A 23,459-nucleotide genomic window follows, 5' to 3' on the forward strand; every position below is an offset into this window, starting at 1 on the left:
AGGTGAGATAAATAGAGTGGCAATATCAACACAAGACATGTGATACTCAAGTGAGCTATCTAAAAGTATCATTTGCATCCAAAAGTATGGGAGTTTTCAACATGCAGGTAGACTGGGAAAATCAGGTTGGTACTGGATCCCAGGAAAGAGAGTTTGTGGAGTGTCTCCGAGATGGATTCTTAGAACAGCTTGTACTGGAGCATACCAGGGAGAAGGCAATTCTGGATTTAGTGTTGTGTAATGAACCTGATCTAATAAGGGAACTCGAGGTAAAAGAGCCATTCGGAGGCAGTGACCACAATATGATAAGTTTTACTCTACAAATTGAGAGGGAGAAGGGAAAATCAGAAGTGTCAGTATTACAGTATAGCAAAGGGGATTACAGAGGCATGAGGCAGGAGCTGGCCAAAATTGACTGGAAGGAGGCCCTAGCAGGGAAGACGGTGGAACAGCAATGGCAGGTATTTCAGGGAATAATGCAGAAGTTGCAGGATCAATTTATCCCACAGAGGAGGAAAGATTCTAAGGGGAGTAAGAGGCACCCGTGGCTGACAAGGGAAATCAAGGACGGCATAAAAATAGAAAAGAAGTATAACATAGCAAAGAAGAGTGGGAAGCCAGAGGATTGGGACTCTTTTAAAGAGCAACAGAAGATAACTAAAAAGGCAATACGGGGAGAAAAGATGAGGTACGAGGGTAAACTAGCCAATAATATAAAGGAGGATAGTAAAAGCTTTTTTAGGTATGTGAAGAGGAAAAAAATAGTCAAGGCAAATGTGGGTCCCTTTAAGACAGAAGCAGGGGAATTTATTATGGGGAACAAGGAAATGGCAGACGAGTTGAACCGGTACTTTGGATCTGTCTTCACTAAGGAAGATACAAACAATCTCCCAGATGTTCTAGTGGCCAGAGATCCTAGGGTGACGGAGGAACTGGAGGAAATCCACATTAGGCAGGAAAAAGTTTTGGGTAGACTGATGGGACTGAAGGCTGATAAATCCCCAGGGCCTGATGGTCTGCATCCCAGGATACTTAAGGAGGTGGCTCTAGAAATTGTGGACGCATTGGTTATCATTTTCCAATGTTCTATATATTCAGGGTCAGTTCCTGTGGATTGGAGGATAGCAAATGTTATCCCACTTTTTAAGAAAGGAGGGCGAGAAAACGGGAAATTATAGACCAGTTAGTCTGATATCAGTGGTGGGAAAGATGCTGGAGTCAATTATAAAAGACGAAATTGCGGAGCATTTGGATAGCAGTAACAGGATCGTTCTGAGTCAGCATGTATTTACGACGGGGAAATCATGCTTGACTAATCTTCTGGAATTTTTTTGAGGATGTAACTAGGAAAATGGACAGGGGAGAGCCGGTGGATGTGGTGTACCTCGACTTTCAGAAAGCCTTCGACACGGTCCCACATAGGAGATTGGTGGGCAAAATTAGAGCACATGGTATTGGAGGTAAGGTATTGACATGGATAGAAAATTGGTTGACAGACAGAAAGCAAAGAGTGGGGATAAATTGGTCCCTTTCAGAATGGCAGGCAGTGACTAGTGGGGTATTGCAAGGCTCGGTGTTGGGACCGCAGCTATTTACAATATACATCAATGACTTGGATGAAGGGATTAAAAGTACCATTAGCAAATTTGCAGATGATACAAAGCCGGGTGGCAGTGTGAACTGTGAGGAAGATGCTATGAGGTTGCAGGGTGACTTGGACAGGTTATGTGAGTGGGCGGATACATGGCAGATGAAGTTTAATGTTGATAAGTGTGAGGTTATCCACTTTGGTGGTAAGAATAGGAAGGCAGATTATTATCTGAATGGTGTCAAGTTAGGAACAGGGGACGTACAACGAGATCTTGGTGTCCTAGTGCATCAGTCACTGAAAGGAAGCATGCAGGTACAGCAGGCAGTGAAGAATGCCAATGGAATGTTGGCCTTCATAACATGAGGAGTTGAGTATAGGAGCAAAGAGGACCTTCTGCAGTTGTACAGGGCCCTAGTGAGACCGCACCTGGAGTACTGTGTGCAGTTTTGGTCTTCAAATTTGAGGAAGGATATTCTTGCTATTGAGGGCGTGCAGCGTAGGTTTACTACGTTAATTCCCGGAGTGGCGGGACGGTCATATGTTGAAAGACTGGAGCGACTAGGCTTGTATACACTGGAATTTAGAAGGATGAGAGGGGATCTTATCGAAACGTATAAGATTATTAAGGGGTTGGACATGTTAGAGGCAGGAAACATGTTCCCAATGTTGGAATGTTGCAGTATGCTAGACTCAAAGAAGTGCAAGGGAACTGTTGCTTTACCTGGGAGTATTGATTGGGTGGTGGAAAAGGAAGAGGTAAAAGATGTTGCATTTCCTGTAACTCCATTAGATGATGCAGGAAAATGGAGCCAAGGTAAACAATTAGCCAATTGGGCAGGTTGATGAGACAGATAAACCACGAGACTACACTGGAATAGACTTCCTGCAAATGGAAATACTTTTTTTCTGTTTGGCATGTTTTTAGTTATCTCTCAATTTTGAACTCCTCAATTAATCACGACTCATCCTTGTTTATTCCAAAGAAAAATACCTAAGAGGAAGGGCAATAGCCAATTTTGTTCAGGGAATATGGGGAGAAGGCAGGTAAACGGGGTAGAGAGGAAAAAATAGATCAGCCGTGATCGGAGCAGTCTCGATGGGCAAAATGACCTAATTCTGCTCCTATGCCTTCTGAACGTATGAAACAGCAGCATATTGATCAGCTGAAATTATGGGGAGAGAAATACATATGGACAATCTGAGATGCTGCTCCTTGTCAGGTCAAAAATAAGAGAAAAGAATAGCAGTAAATGGCAGGATCCTTCAGAGCTTTTACGTACAGAGAGATCTCGGGGGTGGAGGCCCAGAGCTCCCTGGAAGTAGAGAGATTGATAAAGAATGATTAGGAGGCTGAGGATAGACCTAGTAGAAGTATATAAAATTATGAGAGGCTTGTATATGCCCGATAGCCAGAGGCATTTATTTCTCCCAGGATGCAAATGTCACACACCAGATGGCCTAGATTTAAGGTGAAAAGGAAAACATTTAACGGACATTTGCGAGGAAAGTTTATTGTTTACAGAGTGGTAGGTGCCCAGAAAATGCTGTCAGGGAAGATGGTGGAAGTAGATTGGTTTAGTTTAGAGATACAGCACGGAAACAGGCCCGTCGGCCACAGAGTTTGGGGTGATCAGCAATCCCCACACACTAACACTACCCTACACGCACTTGGGACAATTTACAATTTTACTAAGCCAATTAGCTTACAAACCTGTACATCTTTGGAGTGCGGGAGGAAACCAGAGTTCCCAGAGAAAACACATGCACGTCAAGGGGAGAATGTAGAAACTCCATATATACAGCACCTGTAGTCAGGATCGAACCCGGGTCTCTGGTGCTGTAATACAGCAACTCTACCGCTGCGCTACTCTGCCGCCCTATACAATAGGAATGTTTAAGAATCATTTGGACAGGCACATGAATAGGCCGGGGATGGAAGGGGACCATGCACAGGCAGATGGGATTAGTTTAAATTAGTATTATGATCGGCACATACATTATTTGCCAAAGGGCCTGTGCTGTACTGTTCCATGTTCTTCCTTTTATGGTTTTGTCATAGCATCATAGGGTTGACTTTTCAACCACCATCTCAGCAGGAATCTACACACCTGAAAACTAAGCTTTGACAGAATTTGTCAATTGTACTTATATTGAAGTAAATAGATTGGAAATCAGCTGGATTAGTGAAGAGCAGTGGAATGTTATCAGATTGCTCGCCAAGGATGAAAATCAAAATCTACCTCCATACCTTTTCATCCTTGGTTCCACACTCATGAATCATTGTTGAACTTTTTATAACTACAATGTCCAAGTTGCTGCTTCATATGTTAGGCACGGCAAGAGCTCAGCGCTCAAAACTGGTTCTGACACTGCAAATTTTCACGGGTCAATGTCATTGAAATATTTTTAGATGGATTTCTGATGAACTTTCATGTGATCCTAGTCTCACTCTATCGTTATAATGGGAGGAAATGCTGGAACAAAATAAGCCACCTTCTTCCTCTTTCTAAACCAGAGTACTGTAACTAGTTCAGAGTCCCCAACCACTATCCTGAATTAAATCAACCGAGTCAGCTCAGAGTCATCAAAACAGTGTGTCACACTCTACAAGGGGAAGTTAAGAGTCATAGAAAAGAAACCACAGATTTTTCCTGTCACCTTGGCTGACACGTATGCATTGTGATCCTGATGCAAGTGACCAATTATGGGTCACATCAAGGTTTAACCACCTGATGCAAAAGGTCAGTGGTGAACACTTTTCTGAGTCAGGAGATTGAAGGTTCAAATCCCGCTCCAGAGATTAAAGCAGCAAATTCTGGTTTAATATTCCAGCATCATATTGAGAGTGCAATGCATTTTTGGGCTTGTCAAAAGATCTCATGATGATATTTTAGAAGGATTGTGGTGTAATTACTGGTCTAGCATCTAAAGTTCCTCACCATTAGTCCAAAAGCACGAGTCCAATTGCCATGACTGCAACTGGAGAAATCAAATTGAAATAACTCTCCAATTTTAGATATCACAAAATGCTGGAGTAACTCAGCAGGTCAGGCAGCATCTCAGGAGAGAAGGAATGGGTGACGTTTCGGGTCAAGACTTGCCGCTCCAATTTTAGGTAACTCATATTGTCTTTCTGTATTGGAAGTCGCCATTTCTGCTGTTTATGTATCTATCATTTTGCTCGGTTTTTTCTCTCTCCATTAGCACAGCCTAAACTACAGGAGATGTCCCACACCTTGCTTCTTTCAACATAACAATTAGTCAAAGAAACATAGCCAACTTCTAACTGCTCCAATAGCTCAATTGCACTGCTCTCACCCTATCACAGGTAGTTTTATTATCTTATCCATCCTTCCTGTCATCTTCCTTCCCTCTCTTGTCTCTCTTTTACTTTTCCAGCAAAATGTCTCTAACCCAATATAATCTGCTTCTCATTCCCCAGAACTGGCTGACCCACAGAGTGTTTTTAGTATTCTGTTTTTATTTCAGATTTCCAGCATCTCTGTTAATCTTTAAAATAAAGATAATGCATTCTTACTCTGACTTGTCTTAAATGAGGTTAGACATTAAAACTTCAGTTGTCATTAAATTACAGCTTTGGCAAAATGAGGGCAGTTATTTCTCTCTGATCTCTGATCTACTTCTGAAATATGCTGATGTTTCACTAGAAAGGGTGAACATTTCATCAACAAAAGTGCGGCAATGACAATTTGACCAGCTTGTAAACACCGAGCACTAATGTCATGAAGCAAAATTACTCTAACCATACTGAAAAAAATGCTTCGGTTTATTATTGACATGTACCAAGGTACAGTGGAACCCTGTTTTGCATGCTGTCCAATCAGATAATACTGTACACCAATACAAATCAAAAGTACAATAGATAGAACAAAGGGGAAGATACAGAGTGCAGAATATAATTCTCAGTATTGTATAGATTTACAGATAATAAAGAGATTTGAAAGACTTAGGGCAATTGTATGAGATGATAGTATATTCTTCTCTGGGAAGAACAGACCGAGTCACCATGTTCCAGTGCCATCTTGCAGCCAACTTGCTACAGCAGTGCATTTTCAAATTCCGATCCCAATAAAAAACAAATCTTCTTTACTGTCATCTAAAAATAACTGATAGATACATTTTGAGTAAAAACTGAATTGCAATGAAAGCTATATATTTTTTAAAAGACACAAAGTGCTATTGAGAATCAGCAGATCAGACAGCATGCCTGGAGAACATGGATAGGTGACGTTCTGGGTCAGGACCTTTCTTCAGACCAATTTTAACCAAAATTATGATGAGTTTGTTAATATGGCTCTGGTGAATGTTTATTTTTCAAAACCGACATTTTGTTTAAGTGAACACATTTTCTTCCATTGTTAGCACTAAACTTATGTGAGAGCATCAAATACTGCTAGCACACATTTTTGACAGTTGATTGTAACTTAAATAAAGTCAAGTTATTGAATTTAATGGATTTGAATGTGTGAATAAGAGTGCTTCTCTCGGAATTAGCACGAGCAACTCAAGACAAATAAATATGACTAAAGTGTGCACATAAGGTTAAATTATACTGTACAATATCTGCCACAATACCGCATTATATTGATAATCCAGAAAGTTACAATCACAAGTGACCTATCCATTGACAAAAAGTATATATATTTAGTCAGTTCCTCCATTTCCTGCTCAATGTTGTACAAATGCAGTTATGTACTTACATATGTGGAAAGCAAGTATTCAAGATTCTGTGGTTTCTGTGGAAAAGTTGTGTATTTATTTACCTGTTACATTTTTCATAATTGCATCATTAACAAAGCTGTCCACCAACTCTCCAAATACTATGATCATGAGTGGCATGGCAAACCCATGAATTATGGCAGCAACACTACCCAGCACCATCAACAATTTGTCTTCACAATCTGCATAGCGAAACTAAATAAGAATAATTAGAAACACTGGTATTAATTTTGAAACCAATATTGAAATTTTAAAATTGGATATATATATATATATATATTACATTGCTATTTTAATTCATTCAAAATTTTCAAAATCACAGTTGGATTGACTTTGGCTAACAATTCAAAGTAACCCATAATTACAGGTATATCATCACTTCTGTAAGTTACCATTTCAAAAACTTTTACCATATTCCAAACCTTTCCTAGACTTACCAGGCTGCCAGATTTAAATGACTTTAATTCAATTTAAATGACTTTAAATAATTTTAATTAAATGACTAAAATTGATGTTGGATAACTGATGTTGGAAGGTACCTGGGGAGGGGGTGGTTTGGGCGGATAGGGACGAGTGACCCAAGGAGTTGCGGAAGCAGCAGTCTCTATAGATGGTGGAAGGTGGTGTGGTGGGAAGATGTGACTGGTGGTGGGATCACTTTGGAATATATAAAGTATTAGACTCTAGGAACGTTTAGGGTTATGTGAAATAAGCAATAAAGTAGAGTAGAAATCGGACCACCTCACTCGTGATGTTATTGTTTGGTGGAGCTGCTTCAAGATGCCACATGATCTATTCCTGCTCATCGTTCTCTGCACAATGTAGGGGAATCTACCGAAAGGGCAACGTCACATAACGTTGCCAAGCAGATCAGGATATGTTAAATATTTCCAGCAGCACCAACATCTGCCAGATACAGAGAGAGGTGGAACACCTTTGCTTTGTTAAAATAGCTATTTGGATTATATCGTTTCAAATAAATCTGTGGCAGAAGACACATGGTGGCATCATTATCAAATATAAAGATCTTTCTAATGGTTGTGCTGGAATGTGTTTTATTAATGCCCGTATGACAACGTCATCTATACACTAAAATTCTAATTTGTTTGTTTGTTTGTTCCTGAACTACAGCCAAAACGGTACACGATAGCTCGACAATTTTAGCCCCGCCTTACTCACCATCATCCCTTTGGTGCTAATGGAAGAAGTTTCATTGAAATCGGTGTTATATATTTTGTTATTCACATTTTAAAGTTTAAATCTATGTCCTAGGGAGGGAGGGGGAGGGAGGGAAGGGGGAGGAAGGGAGTGGAGGGATGGGGGGGGTTGGGAGGGGGAGGAGGGAGGATAAGGGGGTTTGAGGGGAATGAAATGGAGGGGAAGGGAAGGGGGGTGAGGAAGGGGGAGGGGAGGGGAGGGGGGGGAGGAGTGCGGAGGAGGGGCGAAAGAGGGGAGGGGGGAGGAGAGGGTGTTGCACCAATGCAGGAGAGGATTGGGCCCAACAGGTCCACTTGGTCTAGTTTAATATTAAAAATAGGACATGCTGGAGTGAATACTGGCCACCCCAGATGGTTATAGCACATGACAGTAATTTCTAACACACCAACACATTCTTGGTTATAGGGTACTTGAGGAAAAACTCGTAGGTCACGTAACATCTGTGGAAAGGGAAACAGTTAACATATCGGGTCTGGGACGCTTCACCAGAATGGAAAAAGATAGTGCCAGACCTGGAAAGTTAATTGTTTTACTTTCCACAGATTGCCCGAGTTGCTCAGCTTATCCAGCATTTTGTTTTTATTTCGGATTTCTAGCATCTGCGGTTTGGCTGATTGTCATTCAACAATATTATCTCCACTGTGCCATAAAATAGCACCGAGGTCTTTCAATATGTTGGATCTGCGCCAATACTCTAAAACAATATTCCACAAATAAAAATAACCATTTGTGCTCATCTCTTCAAACTTTCTCACTCATTGTTCTTTTGAAGGCCTACATCTCCAAGTCATATGTATTATCCTTCTCATGCCTGGCACCAAACTCTCAAAGCAGGACCTTCATTTGTTTTCGTTTGGTTTATTTATTGTCACGTGTACAGAGGTACAGTGAAATGCTTTTGATGCGTGCTAACCAGTCAATGGAAAGACTTCACAACAGGGTGACAGAGAATTTCCCAAAGCCACCTTGAAAAATTATACCATATTGTATGATAGTTTCTGACCCAACGGCCACATACAATGGAGGAGGATTTGGGAATACGTAGAACATAGAACAGTACAGCGTAGGGACAGGCCTTTCAGTCCACAATGTCCATGCTGAATAGAATATCAAGTTAAACTAATCTCTCCTGCCTGAATGTGATCACATCCCTCCATTCCCTGCATGTCCATGTGCCTTTCCAAAAGGCTCTTAAATGCCACTATTGTATCTGCCTCCACCACCATCCATAGCAATGCGTTCCACGGACCCATCACACCTTGTGGAAAATAGCTTTGGCTGCACATTTCCTTTGAACTTTATCCTCTCACCTTAAATCTATGCCCTCTAATCGTTGACATTTCCACCCTAGGGGGAAAGGTTTCTGACTCTGCCCTGCCTCATAATTTTATCTCCTTCTATCAGGTCTCCCTCAGCCTCCAATACTCAAGAGAAAACAAACTGCACTGAGAGCCTGGAGAATCTTTGTCAGGGGCACACTGGAGCCAACAGAAATGACAGGTGTGGAACATTATCTCAATGGTGTCAGGTTAGGTAAGGGGGAAGTGCAGCGAGACCTGGGTGTTCTTGTACACCAGTCACTGAAAGTTGGCGTGCAGTTACTGCGGGCAGTGAAATATGCTAATGGCATGTTGGCCTTCATAACGAAAGGATTTCAGTATGGGAGTAAAGAGTTTCTTCTGCAGTGTAAAGGGCCCTGGTAAGACCACATCTGGAGTATTTTGTACAATTTTGGTCTCCTAATTTCAGGAAGGACATCCTTGTAATTGATGCAGCGCAGCGTAGGTTCACGAGATTGATCCCTGGGATGGCGGTCTGTCATATGAGGAAAGATTGAAAAGACTAGGCTTGTTTAGAAGGATGAGAGGGGATCTTATAGAGACATATAAAATTATAAAAGGACTGGACAAGCTAGATGCAGGAAAAGTGTTCCCAATGTTGGGGGAGTCCAGAACCAGGGGACCTTTAGAATAAAGGAGAGGCCATTTAAACTGAGGTGAGAAGGAACTTTTTCACCCAGAGAGTTGTGAATTTGTGGAAATCTCTGCCACAGATGGCAGTGGAGGCCAAATCACTGGATGGATTTAAGAGAGAGTTAGATAGAGCTCTAGGGACTAGTGGAATCAAGGGATACGGGGAGAAGGCAGGCATGGGTTACTGATTGTGGATGATCAGCCATGATCACAATGAATGGTGGTGTTGGCTCGAAGGGCCGAATGGACTTCTCCTACACCTATTTTCTATGTTTCTAACAGCACCCCCCAAGCTGCCCACTCACCTGCAATATCAAGGACCTCCTGCCACACTTTGGCCTCTTCTGCCTCCCTCAGATTCCACAGAACTGGAATGGAATCATGTCATGTTCAACACCAAGAGACCATCAGCAATTTCAATAATCACATTTAACTTTATCCTTGCACCTTTGTCCCAATTCTAACTCTCATAACATACAAAGTTCAATTATCCTTCTTTATGGTTTTACTACCATTGCATGTTCACTGAATTACTGATTTCACTCCCTAGGTCATTCAGCAATCTACACTCATTTACAACTTCCTTTTCTGCAGGCACTAAGCACAGCAAACGTTTTGTGTGTATTTTTTAATGATTTCCCACCATTTAGGAAATTGGACCAGGAGTCCCCTTACATGATTCACCTCAACACGTAAGTTATTTTCCCATTGTATTGCACATGCATAATGACATAATCTAAGATTACAACACCCATTAATCGCTTATCAGCAGGTATTGGATCAATATAGTGTGTTATAAATTGGGATGAAGGATTACATCACATTGAAAACAGGAATCTTGAATATCACTTTATTGTGCAACATGTCAGTATATTAAGAGCCTCACTACCAGCAGTGATGAGCATAGATCAAAATGTCGATTATAATGGACAATTGGCAATAATGGATACTATTCCTCCCCCCATGGTCCGTTAAACAAGGGTGTACTGTATCTGCACCTTACAGTACCTTTGATCTCTGATCCAACGCTACCACTGCCCCTGGGGAGAGGGGTGGATATGGATTGGGTTAACTGCCATCACAGGAAAGATATGATTAAGCTAAAGACGATGGAGAATAGATTCATAAGGACGTTGCCTAGATTGAATAGACTGGTTCTGGTTTCCCCAGAGCAAAGATGGGATGAGGACGACATGATAGTGTATCAAATTATGAGAGACAATGAGAGAAATTATAAGGTAGATAGTCAGAGTCTGTTTCCCATGATAGATGTGTCTAAAACTAGAAGGTCTAAGTTTAAAGTGAGAGGGAAGTTTAAAATGGATCAGAGCAGTGAATTGTTCACCTAAAGTAGTTAGTTTGAGGAATTAGCTGCCAGAGGAGGTGGTGGAGGCAGGAACAGTAACAACGTTTCAGAGCAGGTACCTGGATAAGTAAGGCATAGAGGGGCATGGAATTAATGGGGGCAATTGGGTTTAGGCATGATGGTCAGCATAGACACAGTGGGCAAAGTGCCTGTTTGTAAGCTGTACAGCCCTATGACTATGTAATTCTTTCAATCCAAAGTTGAATCATTTATATGTAAACCAGAAACCTTTCACAATCAGAGTCTTAATTCATTTTATGTCTGTCCAAGTGAAAGCCTCTGTTACAATTCACTCACAATGGTGGTTTCAAACTTCCTGTTATTATTTGTCCCTTCACTCACTGTAACATTTTTTGGGTGAAAACCCATTCTCACATTGAGCACAAGTTTCATTGTTATGTTTGCAGATCTTGAGGTAAAGATTGCAATAGAGTAGAACACATTCCTACTTGTCTTTTACGTGCGTTCAACCACAAAGTAACAATTTTGTTAAAGGTCACAGACTGTACCATGTGTAGTCTTTTACATATAAATGATGTTTTAGTATATTTAAGCACACACATCTCACAAAGAAAGTTTTCTCACAATACTATTAGCAAATTAGATCTTAAAATACTTTACATTTAGTAATATAGATAACTGCCAGTTACTTTTTAGAAATTATGAAAATGAGCCTTACCAATGACAATGGGCTGACCATTTCAATCTTTTTTCTTTTCTCGTCCTTAGTTTTGCTGCAAATTTATAAGATATAATAATCAGATTTTTTTTTTAATGGCCTGTGTTTTATTTCTCTAAATATCTCATTCATTTAAAAATTCCTGAAATCAGTTAAAACATGCTAATTTCTCAATATAAAAAATGTTTATTTAAAATCAAATCAAAATTATGAACAATTTTTAAAATTGAGAATTAATTTTTTGGTTGTGTTTAAATAATTTCATCTTACTGGCATTATTTTCAACAGTGCTCACAATACGATTAGATTTATCTAACATGGCCTCACAATGACAGATCTGGTAGAGCTGCTGCTTCACATTGCCAGCGACCTTGGGGTTTGATCCTGACCTCAAGTACTGTCTGTGTGGAGTTTGCATGTTCTTCATGTGACTACATGGGTTTCCTCTGAGTGCTCCAGTTTCCTCCCATATCCCAAAGATGCACAGGTTTGTAGGTTTATTGGCCTCTGTAATTTACCCCAGGCATGTAAGGAATGGATGCGAAAATAGGATAAACGTAGAACTAGTGTGAATGGGTGATCGATGATTGGCGAGGACTCGGTGGCCAAAGGACCTGCTTCCATGCTGTATCTTTCAATCAATTTATGCGCTGAGAAAAGTCTACAGAAATATCGATGCTAAATCCTGGTTTTGATATGGCAAATTTTACAGAAATAGATCGGGACAGGCTGGACAAACGTTGATGATGCAAGATAATATATATGTGTGAGACAAGATACGCTTGGGAGACATGAATGCTCACAACTTGGTTGTGCATTTTGCTTTCTCACCTGCTATTTTTATATGTACTGTTATAGAATTTAATTAGCAAACTCAGGAGTAACTAACTATAACTTGGCTGAAGTTCGAACTTCTGTGGGAAAATATGTTTCAATATAAAGTGAATAAATCAGTGAAGATATTGTAATTATTCATACAATACAAATGGTTGCAAAAGCTGCAGATTCCATAATTAGTGTATACAACATACGACAATATTCATCAACAAAATACCTACAAAGCTCAACTATTTTTCAACAATCTTTAATATAGAGTTTCTCACCTCTTTTCATCCTGTGGTTTATCAGAAGGGACATCGTTACTTTTGTTTGTTTCCTCAGTGTCCCCGTTTATATGGTTTTTAGTCATCCTTTCACCTGTTGTAGAAACGTAATTTTCTCAGGTTTTTAGAGTTTTAAGGACTTTAAAATAGATTAGTGTGTAAATAAAAAACTGTAATGTAACACGATATCAAAAACAAAACTAGAATCCTTAGCATCGTTGAATTTTGCACACTTTCTGTCCAAAGGAATGAGTTCTGTAATGTGGAGAAACAAGGAGGGCCCCATAGCAGGAGCGTCCACGTCGATGGGCTGGAAACTGGAAGTGTCCTGAGCTAATTCTGCTACCACCATCATCTATTGCAACAAGTGATGGCTCCCACTGATTGTCGCCGGAAGCTTGCGCTCTTTTCAGGATGGACGATGACAGCGATGTCAACATTTGAAACATGGATGATGGACACGGAAGAAGGAGAAGACAAACAAGGAGATACAGGCGCTAAAAGGGCCTCAAATTGAAATTTCACCGATACATGTTCTCCAGAGATGCTGCCTGACGCGCTGAGTTAATCCAGCACTTTATGTTCTGCAACATGATGTGAAGAAAATATCTGGTGCATTGCAATGGAATGCATTGAATAGACCAGTTATTATACCAGAGATTGACAAACAACGATATTCAATTCAACAATGAATTCTATCTGCAAATTAATGGCACTCCCTTGGGCAAGATGTTTGCTCTTTGTAATGCCAATACAAACGCAGCATACTGGGAAGATCCAGTCCTTTGGAATGGCCACAGGCTCCCAGTCGTATTACAGACACCTCAATGACATAATGGGGACACAGGCACATTTGGTGAGTTTCAAAGGAATTTGTTGGCACCCATAACAACCACTATCTTTCCATCAAACCTAAAGCTACAACATGTAACGAGATACCAACCTCAAATTGGCACAAGAAAATAATAGATACAAACCGGCAACCAACTTCCTTTTCAAAATGAAAAGTGCAGAAAATGTAAAATAAGAACAGAAAATATTGGAAACACTCACTAGGTCAGGCCACATCTGTGGGAAGAGAAACAGAGCCAGCTTTTCAGGTCAAAGAACTGTCATGGGATGTTGCGCCTAAAATATTGTCTCTCACATGTTCTGATCTAAACAGCTCTTCCAGGCGAGGCAGAGAATCATATGCACTTTACAGATAATACATAGCCCCAAAGCATTCCTTTGCCACTCCCACTGGTCCACCTAGGTTCTCTCTCCCTTTGTTCCCATTTTCTAATCCCCGTTCCCCCATTAATCCTAACCACTAGGTTCCATCTGCTGACCACCTCACGCCAATACAGTTGGATTTATTCTCCCATGCACTACCCTTCCTATCTGCTCTCGTACGTGATTCTGTCTGCCCATCATCCTTCCATTATTTGGTTCCATTTATTTATCCTCCAAGCAGATGAGGATAGTAGATTGTTGAAGAGATTTAAAATATCGGGGGAAATGTGGTCAATTGATTGGCAGACGACTTCAGAACCTGTCCGGACCAGCTACTTTCAGATAGTGTACTCTTGCCAAAACAGATCTGACTTCTGCCACCGAGACGTATGGAACCCAGCTAGAGGTGTATGATAGGAAAAAAAACTGCAGATGCTGATTTAAATCGAAGGTAGTCACAAAATGCTGGAGCAACCCAGCGGGTGAGGTAGCAACTCAGGAGAGAAGGAATCACTGAAGAAGGGTCTCGACCCGAAATGTCACACATTTCTTCTCTCCTGAGATGCTGCCTGACCTGCTGAGTTACTCCAGCATTTTGTGTCTACCTTTGAGGTGAATGGGGGCGGATGCGCCTTGGTGGTACTTTAATCACCTGTTTAAAAGTATGTCCCTATATAGCATATATTTAACTGTTGTCAAAACTATGGCAGATTAAAGGACTCAACTATTAAATGTTCACATTTGATTCGTCAGAATTATGACTAGCGCCAGAATTATGTGTGTTATGTGTATATTTAAACCGTGTTATGCTTTCCTGATAAATAACTTAAGATTTTAATGCAGGATCTTCTTTATTATCACTTGATTGTAAAATACATAAATTCAAATTGAGAATTTGATACAATTAATATAATTAAGAAGATTCTGCATTTAAAATCCCAGCTATTTTATCAAATTACTAATTTGTCTGATTAAATTGACATACGGAATTAAGAGAAATCTAACGTAGTAACATGCAGAGAAGAAATGAAACTTATGATTTCCCTCAGCAAACCTTGGACTGGGTCAGATTTTCACCCGATAATTCACGATCGACGCTGCTGGAGGGATCTGAACTGGAAATGTAACAAAAATGCTTCTGTTTTTGCTGCAAAGTCTCATCGGAAGGCGAAGTTACCTCCACGCACACTGGACCAATAAACGATAACCGAGCGCTGAGGATCACGCAGTTAGAACAGATAACGCAACGGGAAATTAAATCCACATGTGATGCATTAACCCAACCTCCAGCGATAAGTAGTGTGGTGCAACGTGCCCCGGCAATCAATCAGCATCATCAATTCTGTTCATCAAGTTCAGGTGGATGCATTGGTGATCATTTTCCAATGTTCTATAGATTCAGGATCAGTTCCTGTGGATTGGAGGGCAGCTAATGTTATCCCACTTTCTAAGAAATGAGCGAGAGAGAAAATTGGAAATTATAGACTAGCTAGCCTGACATCAGTGGTGGGGAAGATGCTGAAGTCAATTATAAAAGAAGAAATTGTGGAACATTTGAATAGCAGTAACAGGATTGTTCCGAGTCAGCATGGATTTACGAAGGGGAAATCATGCTTACTAATCTTCTGGAATTTTTTGAGGATGTAACTAGGAAAATGGACAAGGGAGAGCCAGTGGATGTAGTGTACCTGGACTTTCAGAAAGCCTTTGATAAGGTCCCACATAGGAGATTAGTAGGCAAAAATTAGAGCACATAATATTGGGGGTAGGTTATTGACATCGATAGAAAATTTGTTGGCAGACAGGAAAGAAAGAGTAGGGATTAACGGTCCCTTTCTGAATGGCAGGCAGTGACTTGTGGGGTACCGCAAGGCTCGGTGCTGGGATCGCAGCTATTTGCAATATAAATTAACGACTTAGATGAAGGGGTTAAAAGTAACATTGGCAAATTTGCAGATGACACAAAGCTGGGTGGCAGTGTGAACTGTGAGGAGGATGCTATGAGGATGCAGGGTGACTTGGACACGTTGTGTGAGTGGGCAGATGCATGGCAGATGCAGTTTAATGTGGATAAATGTGAGGTTATCCACTTTGGTGGTAAGAACAGGAAGGCAGATTATTATCTGAATGGTGTCAAGTTAGGAAAAGGGGATGTATAAAGAGATCTGGGTATCCTTGTTCATCAGTCACTGAAAGTAAGCATGTGGGTACAGCAGGCAGTGAAGAAAGTTAATGGCATGTTGGCCCTCATGATAAGAGGAGTTGAGTATAGAAGCAAAGAGGTCCTTCTGCAGTTGTGCAGGGCCCCAGTGAGACCACACCTGGAGTACTGTGTGCAGTTTTGGTCTCCAAATTTGAGGAAGGACATTCGTGCTATTGAGGGAGTGCAGCATAGGTTCATTAGGTTAATTCCCAGAATGGCGGGATTGTCGTATGTTGAAAGACTGGAGCAACTGGGCTTGTATACATTGAAATTTTAGAAGGATGAGAGGGGTTCTTATTGAAACATATAAGATTATTAAGGGATTGGACACGCGAGAGACAGGAAATATGTTCCCAATGTTGGGGGAGTCCAGAACCAGGGGTCACAGTTTAAGAATAAGAGGTAGGCCATTTAGAACGGAGATGAGGAAATGCTTTATCACTCAGAAGGTTGTAAATCTGTGGAATTCTCTGCCACAGAAGGCACTGGAGGCCAATTCTCTGGATGCTTTCAAGAGAGAGTTAGATAGAGCTCTTAAGGATAGCAGAGTGAGGGGGTATCAGGAGAGGGCAGGAAATGGGGACTGATTGTGAATGATCAGCCATGGTCACATTGAATGGCGGTGCTGGCTCAAAGGGCCGAATGGCCTACTCCTGCACTTATTGTCTATTGTCAGGTTGGAAGGAGCGAACTCCGTGTCTCTTTTCGTGCATGCTGTATGACTGGCTGAATGTTCCTAGCATCTGGAGGTGTTTGCTGTTCAGGTTCAGGATATGAACTGGTTTGACCCAAGACATTGGAAACGGTGAAGGTTTATAGAGCTCAGAGATGTTTGCAGTAACTTTCCCATGCAGTAGCTTTCCCACCACTGAAAGTAGGCTAAACGTTCTGTAGTTCCCAGGATTATCCTTGCAGCATTTCTTAATAGAGTCACCACATCAGCCACCTCCAATCTTCCTGTGTGACTCCACGCCCACCAGATTGACTCATAAATGCCTTCTTAGTTTAGTTTAGATATTCCGTGTGGAAACAGGCCCTTCGGCCCACCAAGTCTGTGCTGACCAGCGATTCCCGCACACTAGCAATATCCTACATACACTAGGAACAATTTACAATTATACAAAGTCAATTAGCCTACAAACCTGTATGTCTTTGGAGTGTGGGTGGAATCCGGATATCACAGAGAAAACCCACGCAGATCACGGGGAGAATGTACAAACTCCGTACAGACCTTATCAAAAGCCTTTTTATAAGGAGGCCTGTTGATGCTGTTCATTGACTTTAGTTCAGCATTCAACACAATAGTCCCCAGCAGACTGGTTGAGAAGCTGCTGGAACTGGGGCTTAGCACCCCTCTGTGTGCCTGGGTCCTGGACTTTCTCACTGCCAGGCCCCAAGTGGTCAGGATGGGGGAACACACATCTAGCTCCCTCACCCTGAACATAGGATCCCCCCAGGGCTGCGTCCTTAGCCCCCTCCTGTACTCCCTGTACACACATGACTGTAGGGCCAGGTTCAGCTCAAACTCCATCATCAAGTTTGCTGATGACACTGTGGTGGTGGGCCGGATCTCCAACAACGATGAGAAGGCCTACCGGGAGGAGGTGGCTGATCTGGCACTCTGGTGTCAGGACAATAGCCTCCTCTTGAATGTCACTAAAACAAAGGAGCTGATTGTGGACTTCAGAAGGGCTAAACATCCAAGGACGTACACGCCACTGGAGATAAATGGGTCTATTGTGGATAGGGTGAGCAGTTTCAAATACTTGGGAGTCCGCATCGCAGAGGATCTGACGTGGGCAACGCACATTGCCGCACTGGTGGGTAAGGCTAAGCAGCGCCTTTACCACCTTAGACAACTGAGGAAATTCAGAGTGTCTCAAAGGATCCTTCATTGCTTCTACTCTGGGGCTGTAGAGAGCATCCTGTCCGGCAACATTACAGTCTGGTTTGGGAACAGCTCTGCCCAGGACAGGATAGCCCTGCAGAGAGTAGTGCGTTCGGCAGAACGCACCATGGGAACTACACTCATCCCCCTGCAGGACCTATACATCAGGAGGTGCAGATCCAGAGCAAGCAAGATCATGAGGGACCCCTGCCACCCCAGTAACGGACTGTTCCAGATGCTACGATCAGGCAAATGCCTCCGCTGTCACGCTGTGAAAACGGAGAGGATGAGACGGAGCTTCTTCCCACAGGCCATCAGGACTGTCAACTTTTATAACCCCAGAGACTAAATTTTTGTCAACAATAATAGTAACTTATTAACTTTATTTATATGCTGTAACTGTAATTCTTTTTGTGCACAACCCGCAGGCATTGCCACTTTCATTTCACTGCACATCGTGTATGTGTATGTGACAAATAAATTTGACTTGACTTGACTTTAAAACCATATATACAACATCCATTGCTCTACCTTCATCATTCTCTTTTATCACCTCCTCCAAAAACACAATCGTTCATAAGACACGACCTGCCGTGTGCAAAGCCATGCTGGCTATTCCTAATTAGCCCATTCACTTCCAAATGGGAGTAAATCCAAAAGAGTCATAGAGTGATACAGTGTGGAAACAGGCCCTTCGGCCCAACTCACCCACACTGGCCAATAATGTCCCGGCAACGCTAGTCACACTTGCCTGCGCTTGGTCTGTATCCATGTACCTGTCTAATTGTTTCTTAAACAATGGGATAGTCCCAGCCTCAACTACCTCCTCTGGTAGCTTGTTCCATACACCCACCACACTTTGGGTGAAAAAGATACCCCTCGGATTCCTATTAAATCTTTTCCCCCTCACCTTGAACATATGGTCCTTAATTCCCCTACCCGAGGCAAAAGACTATGCATCTACCCAATCTATTCCTCTCATGACTTTGTTTATCTCGAAAAAGATCTCCCCTCATCCTCCTACGCTCCGTGGAATTGAGACCCAGCCTACTCAACCTCCCCCTATAGCTCACACCCTCTAGTCCTGGAAACAACCTCAAATCTTTTCTGAACCCTTTCAAGCTTGACAATATCTTTCCTATAAATGGTGCCCAGAACTGAACACAATATTCTAAAAGTGGTGTCACCAACGTCTTATACAACTGTAACATGACCTCCCAACGTCTATGCTCAATACTCTGACTGATGAAGGCCAAAGTGCTGAAAGCCTTTTTGACCACCTTATCCACCTGCGACTCGGCCTTCAAGGAACCATGCACCTGTACTCCTAGATCACTCTGCTCTACAACACTACCCCGAGGCCTACCATTTACTGTGTCGGTCCTGCCCTTGTTCGACGTCCCAATTTGCAACCCTCACACTTATCTGTATTAAATTCCATCAATCATTCCTCTGCCCACCTGGCCAATCGATCCAGATCCTGCTGCAATCTTTCATAACCATCTTCAATATCTGCAAAACCACTAACTTTTATATCATCAGCAAACTTGCTAATCTTGCCCTGTATGTTCTCATGCAAATCATTGATGTAGATGACAAACAGTAATGAGCCCGGCAACGAACCCTGAGGAACACCACTAGTCACAGGCCTCCAGTCTGAGAAGCAACCTTCCACCATCACCATCTACTTCCTTCCATGGAGCCAATTTGCTATCCATTCAGCTATCTCTCCATGGATCCCATGCGATCTAACCTTCCAGAGCAGCCTACCATGCAAACTCTTGTCGAATGCCTTACTGAAATCCATGTACACAACATATACAGCTCTGCCCTCATCGAACTTTTTGGTCACAACTTCAAAAAAAAAATCAATCAGATTTGTGAGACACGACCTCCCACGTACAAAACCATGCTGACTATCCCTAATCAGCCCTTGCCCATCCAAATGCCCGTATAAACTAACCCTCAGAGTACTCTCCAGTAACTTACCAACTACAGATGTTAATCTCACCGGCCTTTTGTTCCCAGCATTTTCCTTGCAGCCCTTCCTGAAAAGAGGCACATTTGCCACCCTCCAGTCTTCCGGCACCTCTCCTGTATTTAAGGACGACCTATAAATTTCAATCAGGGCTCCCGCAATTTCCTCTCTAGTTTCCCATAATGTCTTTGGATTTATCTGATTAGGCCCTGGAGATTAGGCTACCTTCAAATGGTCAGAAAGAGATGTCTATTCCACATGGTAGAATTCACTCCAATAGTTTCCCTACCACTGATGTAAGGTTCACCCGCCCTGGTCTGAAACAAAGGAACAACATTGGTCACTCTCCAGTCGTCTACGACCTCGCCTGTGGCTAGAGAAGAAACAAAGATCCTCGTCACAGGCCCCACAATCTCTTCTCATGCTACCTTAAATAACTTGATAGATCCCATCAGGCCCGGGTCTTCAAGAGCCTCAGCACCACCTCCTTCTCCATCTCAAACTGTCCTAGCATATTTGGATTCTCCACACTGATCTCGCTGCCTTCCTTCTCCTCCACGGTGAATGCAGATGCAAAATACTCTGTTGGAAGGAAGCAGAGGGTGATGGTGGAAGGTTGCTGCTCAGACTGGAGGCCTGTGACTAGTGGTGTGCCTTAGGGTTCGTTGCCGGGCTACCTTAACTACATCCTCCGACTCAAAGCATAGATTCTCTCCTTTGTCCTTGAGCGGTTCTACCTTCTCCCTGGTCACCCTCTTGTTTTTAACAAATGTTTAAAAAGCCTTAGGATTTTCCTGAATCCAACAGTTCAGTTCAGTTCAGTTTACTGTCATGTGTACCGAGGTACAGTGAAAAGCTTTGATTGCCCCTTTTGGCCCTTCTAATCACCCACTTGAGTTCTTTCTTACTCACTTTATATTCCTCATAAGTTCCATCTGATGTCACCTTCTTAAACCCGACATTTTGTTTTTCCTGACCAAGTTTACAACCTCTTTGGTCATCTACAGTTCCTGTACCTTGCCGTCCTTAACCCTCCTTCTTACTGGAACATGCTGATCATGCACTTTGATCTGCTGGCCTTTAAATGACTCCCACATGTCATTTTTGGTCTTACCCAATAATAACGGCTCCCAATCTACCTCCTTTGCTCCTGCCTAATGACAGTGTAATCTGCCTTGCCCCAATTACCTTCCCCAACTTCCACCTGTCCCCATTCAAAACAATCATACAACTTATGGAGTTGTGGACAGGCTTGTTTCCCAATACAAAGTCCAGTGTGGTCCCTCCTCGAATTAGACTATCCACATATTGTTTAAGGGAACCCTCTTGGATACACTTAACAAATTCTGCCCAGTCTAATCCTCTTGCCCTGAGTAAGTCCAAGTTAATATTGGAGACATTAAAGTCACCCACTACAACAACCCTGTGGTTCTTTCATTCTTCCGTAATCTGTCTACGTATTTGGTCCTCTATCTCCCACTGGCTATTGGGAGGCCTTTAATATACAAAACCCATTAATTTTTTAGCTCACCACATAATGCCTCAGTAGACGTACCCTCCAATATGTCCTCTCTGAGTGACATTGTGACATTATCCCTGATTAGTAAAGGAACTCCTCCACCTCTTTAACCCCTCTCTATCTCATCTGAAAAATCGAAACCCAAGCCTGTTGAGCTGCCAGTATGTGTCCCTGAGCCAGTATGACTCCATCCCGGCTGACTGCTTTCTGAAAGATTACCTTCGTGAAAAAGATTTAACCTCCACCACAGACATGTATGGATCAGCGCCAGCAGGAATTAGCATATTATTTGTAACCACAAAGCTTATCCCTGCCCTATTCCATAATTTCTGTTATGCCTCCTGAGCCCTTAATGTTACAGGGAAGTAGACATATAGTTGAGAAACAAGCATTCGGCTCAACTTGTTTTTGCCAACCATGTTGCCCATCTAAACCAGACCTATTTAATCACATCCCTCTTAAACTTTCCTATCCAAATGTCTTATAAATATTGCCAAAGTACCAACATCAACCACTTTTCCTGACAGCTTGTTCCGTACACCTATCACTCATCTGAAAGCTGCCAATTCCTGGAATTGATGCAGGGGAGTGTCTGCAACTTTACCATGGGCTTCTTGACAACCTGAAATTGCAAAGATGAAGCCTATTGTAGATGTTGCTGGAGTGCTCTGATGTAAGACACAAATATCTGCTTGACTATTGGAACTAAAGTATCTGGAAAAGCAGAACCCTCGTAATTTCAGAACTTTCCTCTTACAGAGTTCGATAGTGTATTGTTCTGATTTTCTACATTCAAAAAAATGTTTACAAAGTTTTATATCTCTCAGAGGTTAGTGTCAATCAGATGATTCAATCTCCTGCACTGGTATATCACAATTGGTCCATATTTCATTTACTGGGAAAAATTACTAATTTCATTTGAGTTAAACATATTTGACTCATCAGAGTGGAAGGTTGAGCTAAAATAAAAATCAAAATGAGCTAATTTGTGTTCATAGTATTTGAAATAAGAACACATGGTGGTGTCATTTTTAAACAATCCACAGGAGAGTGTTGAGGCAACACGCTTAACAGACGGTTCCTTGTGACTTAGTAATTGAAGAAATAAAGCTTAATCGGGTTCTCACTTCATGATCAGAATTAACACTGCACGCAGAAAAATCATAAGGGAGGGTGTTCAAGAAGTATCCATTATTTAATTCAATAATGGGTGAGCGGTCTATGCCACCTCTGCTAAGTCACTGGAGGGAGTTACCTGTGGGATCCTGATGGCTGCTGGAGAAAAGCTATCCTGCAATCATTCCACAGGTTCTTGGTCTGGACAACTGGAGGGTGAACCGTTCCAATCAAACAGGCGCCAATGGTCACCATAGATGTGGGGAGTGTGACAGGACGGGGACTGATGGAAGATTCTGAAGCCAGCAGAGGAGTTGCAAGGGTTCCATATAAAATAATAGCTGCAGTTTAAGAATAAGGGGTAGGCCATTTAGAACGGAGATGAGGAAGAACTTTTTCAGTCAGAGAGTGGTGAAGGTGTGGAATTCACTGCCTCAGAAGGCAGTGGAGGCCAGTTCGTTGGATGCTTTCAAGAGAGAGCTGGATAGAGCTCTTAAGGATAGCGGAGTAAGGGGGTATGGGGAGAAGGCAGGAACGGGGTACTGATTGAGAGTGATCAGCCATGATCGCATTGAATGGCGGTGCTGGCTCGAAGGGCTGAATGGCCTACTCCTGCACCTATTGTCTATTGTCTATTGTCTATAGAGCGAGTGGTCATTCGCCTCGCGCCTGTCCTGGTCCATGTGCACTAAGGCTGATCTTTCTAATGCCTGGATCTTGGGGACCACCACAGGTCTGAGGACTGCCCTGCATTTCCAGGAGGCTCAGAGTTCAAGATCAGCCCCAGTGCATCATTTTGTATTTACTTTTTGCAGTAATTGTGAGGAGGAATTTCTTTGGTCAGAGGGTAGTTGCTCCATGAACTCATTG

General features: G+C 42.2%; 1 protein-coding gene across 1 annotated transcript in view; it reads right to left on the minus strand.

Annotated features, from left to right (window-relative positions):
• Window positions 1-12,756, minus strand: part of LOC144609354 (ATP-dependent translocase ABCB1-like) — a 104,154-nt gene extending 91,398 nt beyond the window's left edge. The window contains exons 1-3 of the mRNA XM_078427806.1: window positions 12,671-12,756; window positions 11,568-11,622; window positions 6,376-6,526 (exon numbers count right to left, since the gene is read on the minus strand). Coding sequence (XP_078283932.1) covers window positions 6,376-6,526; window positions 11,568-11,622; window positions 12,671-12,756 — 292 coding nt within the window. The remainder of the gene's footprint in view (window positions 1-6,375; window positions 6,527-11,567; window positions 11,623-12,670) is intronic.
• Between the last annotated feature and the right edge of the window lie 10,703 nt (window positions 12,757-23,459).

The sequence above is a fragment of the Rhinoraja longicauda genome, chromosome 2 (genome assembly GCF_053455715.1).
Source record: "Rhinoraja longicauda isolate Sanriku21f chromosome 2, sRhiLon1.1, whole genome shotgun sequence".
Lineage (NCBI taxonomy): Eukaryota > Metazoa > Chordata > Chondrichthyes > Rajiformes > Arhynchobatidae > Rhinoraja > Rhinoraja longicauda.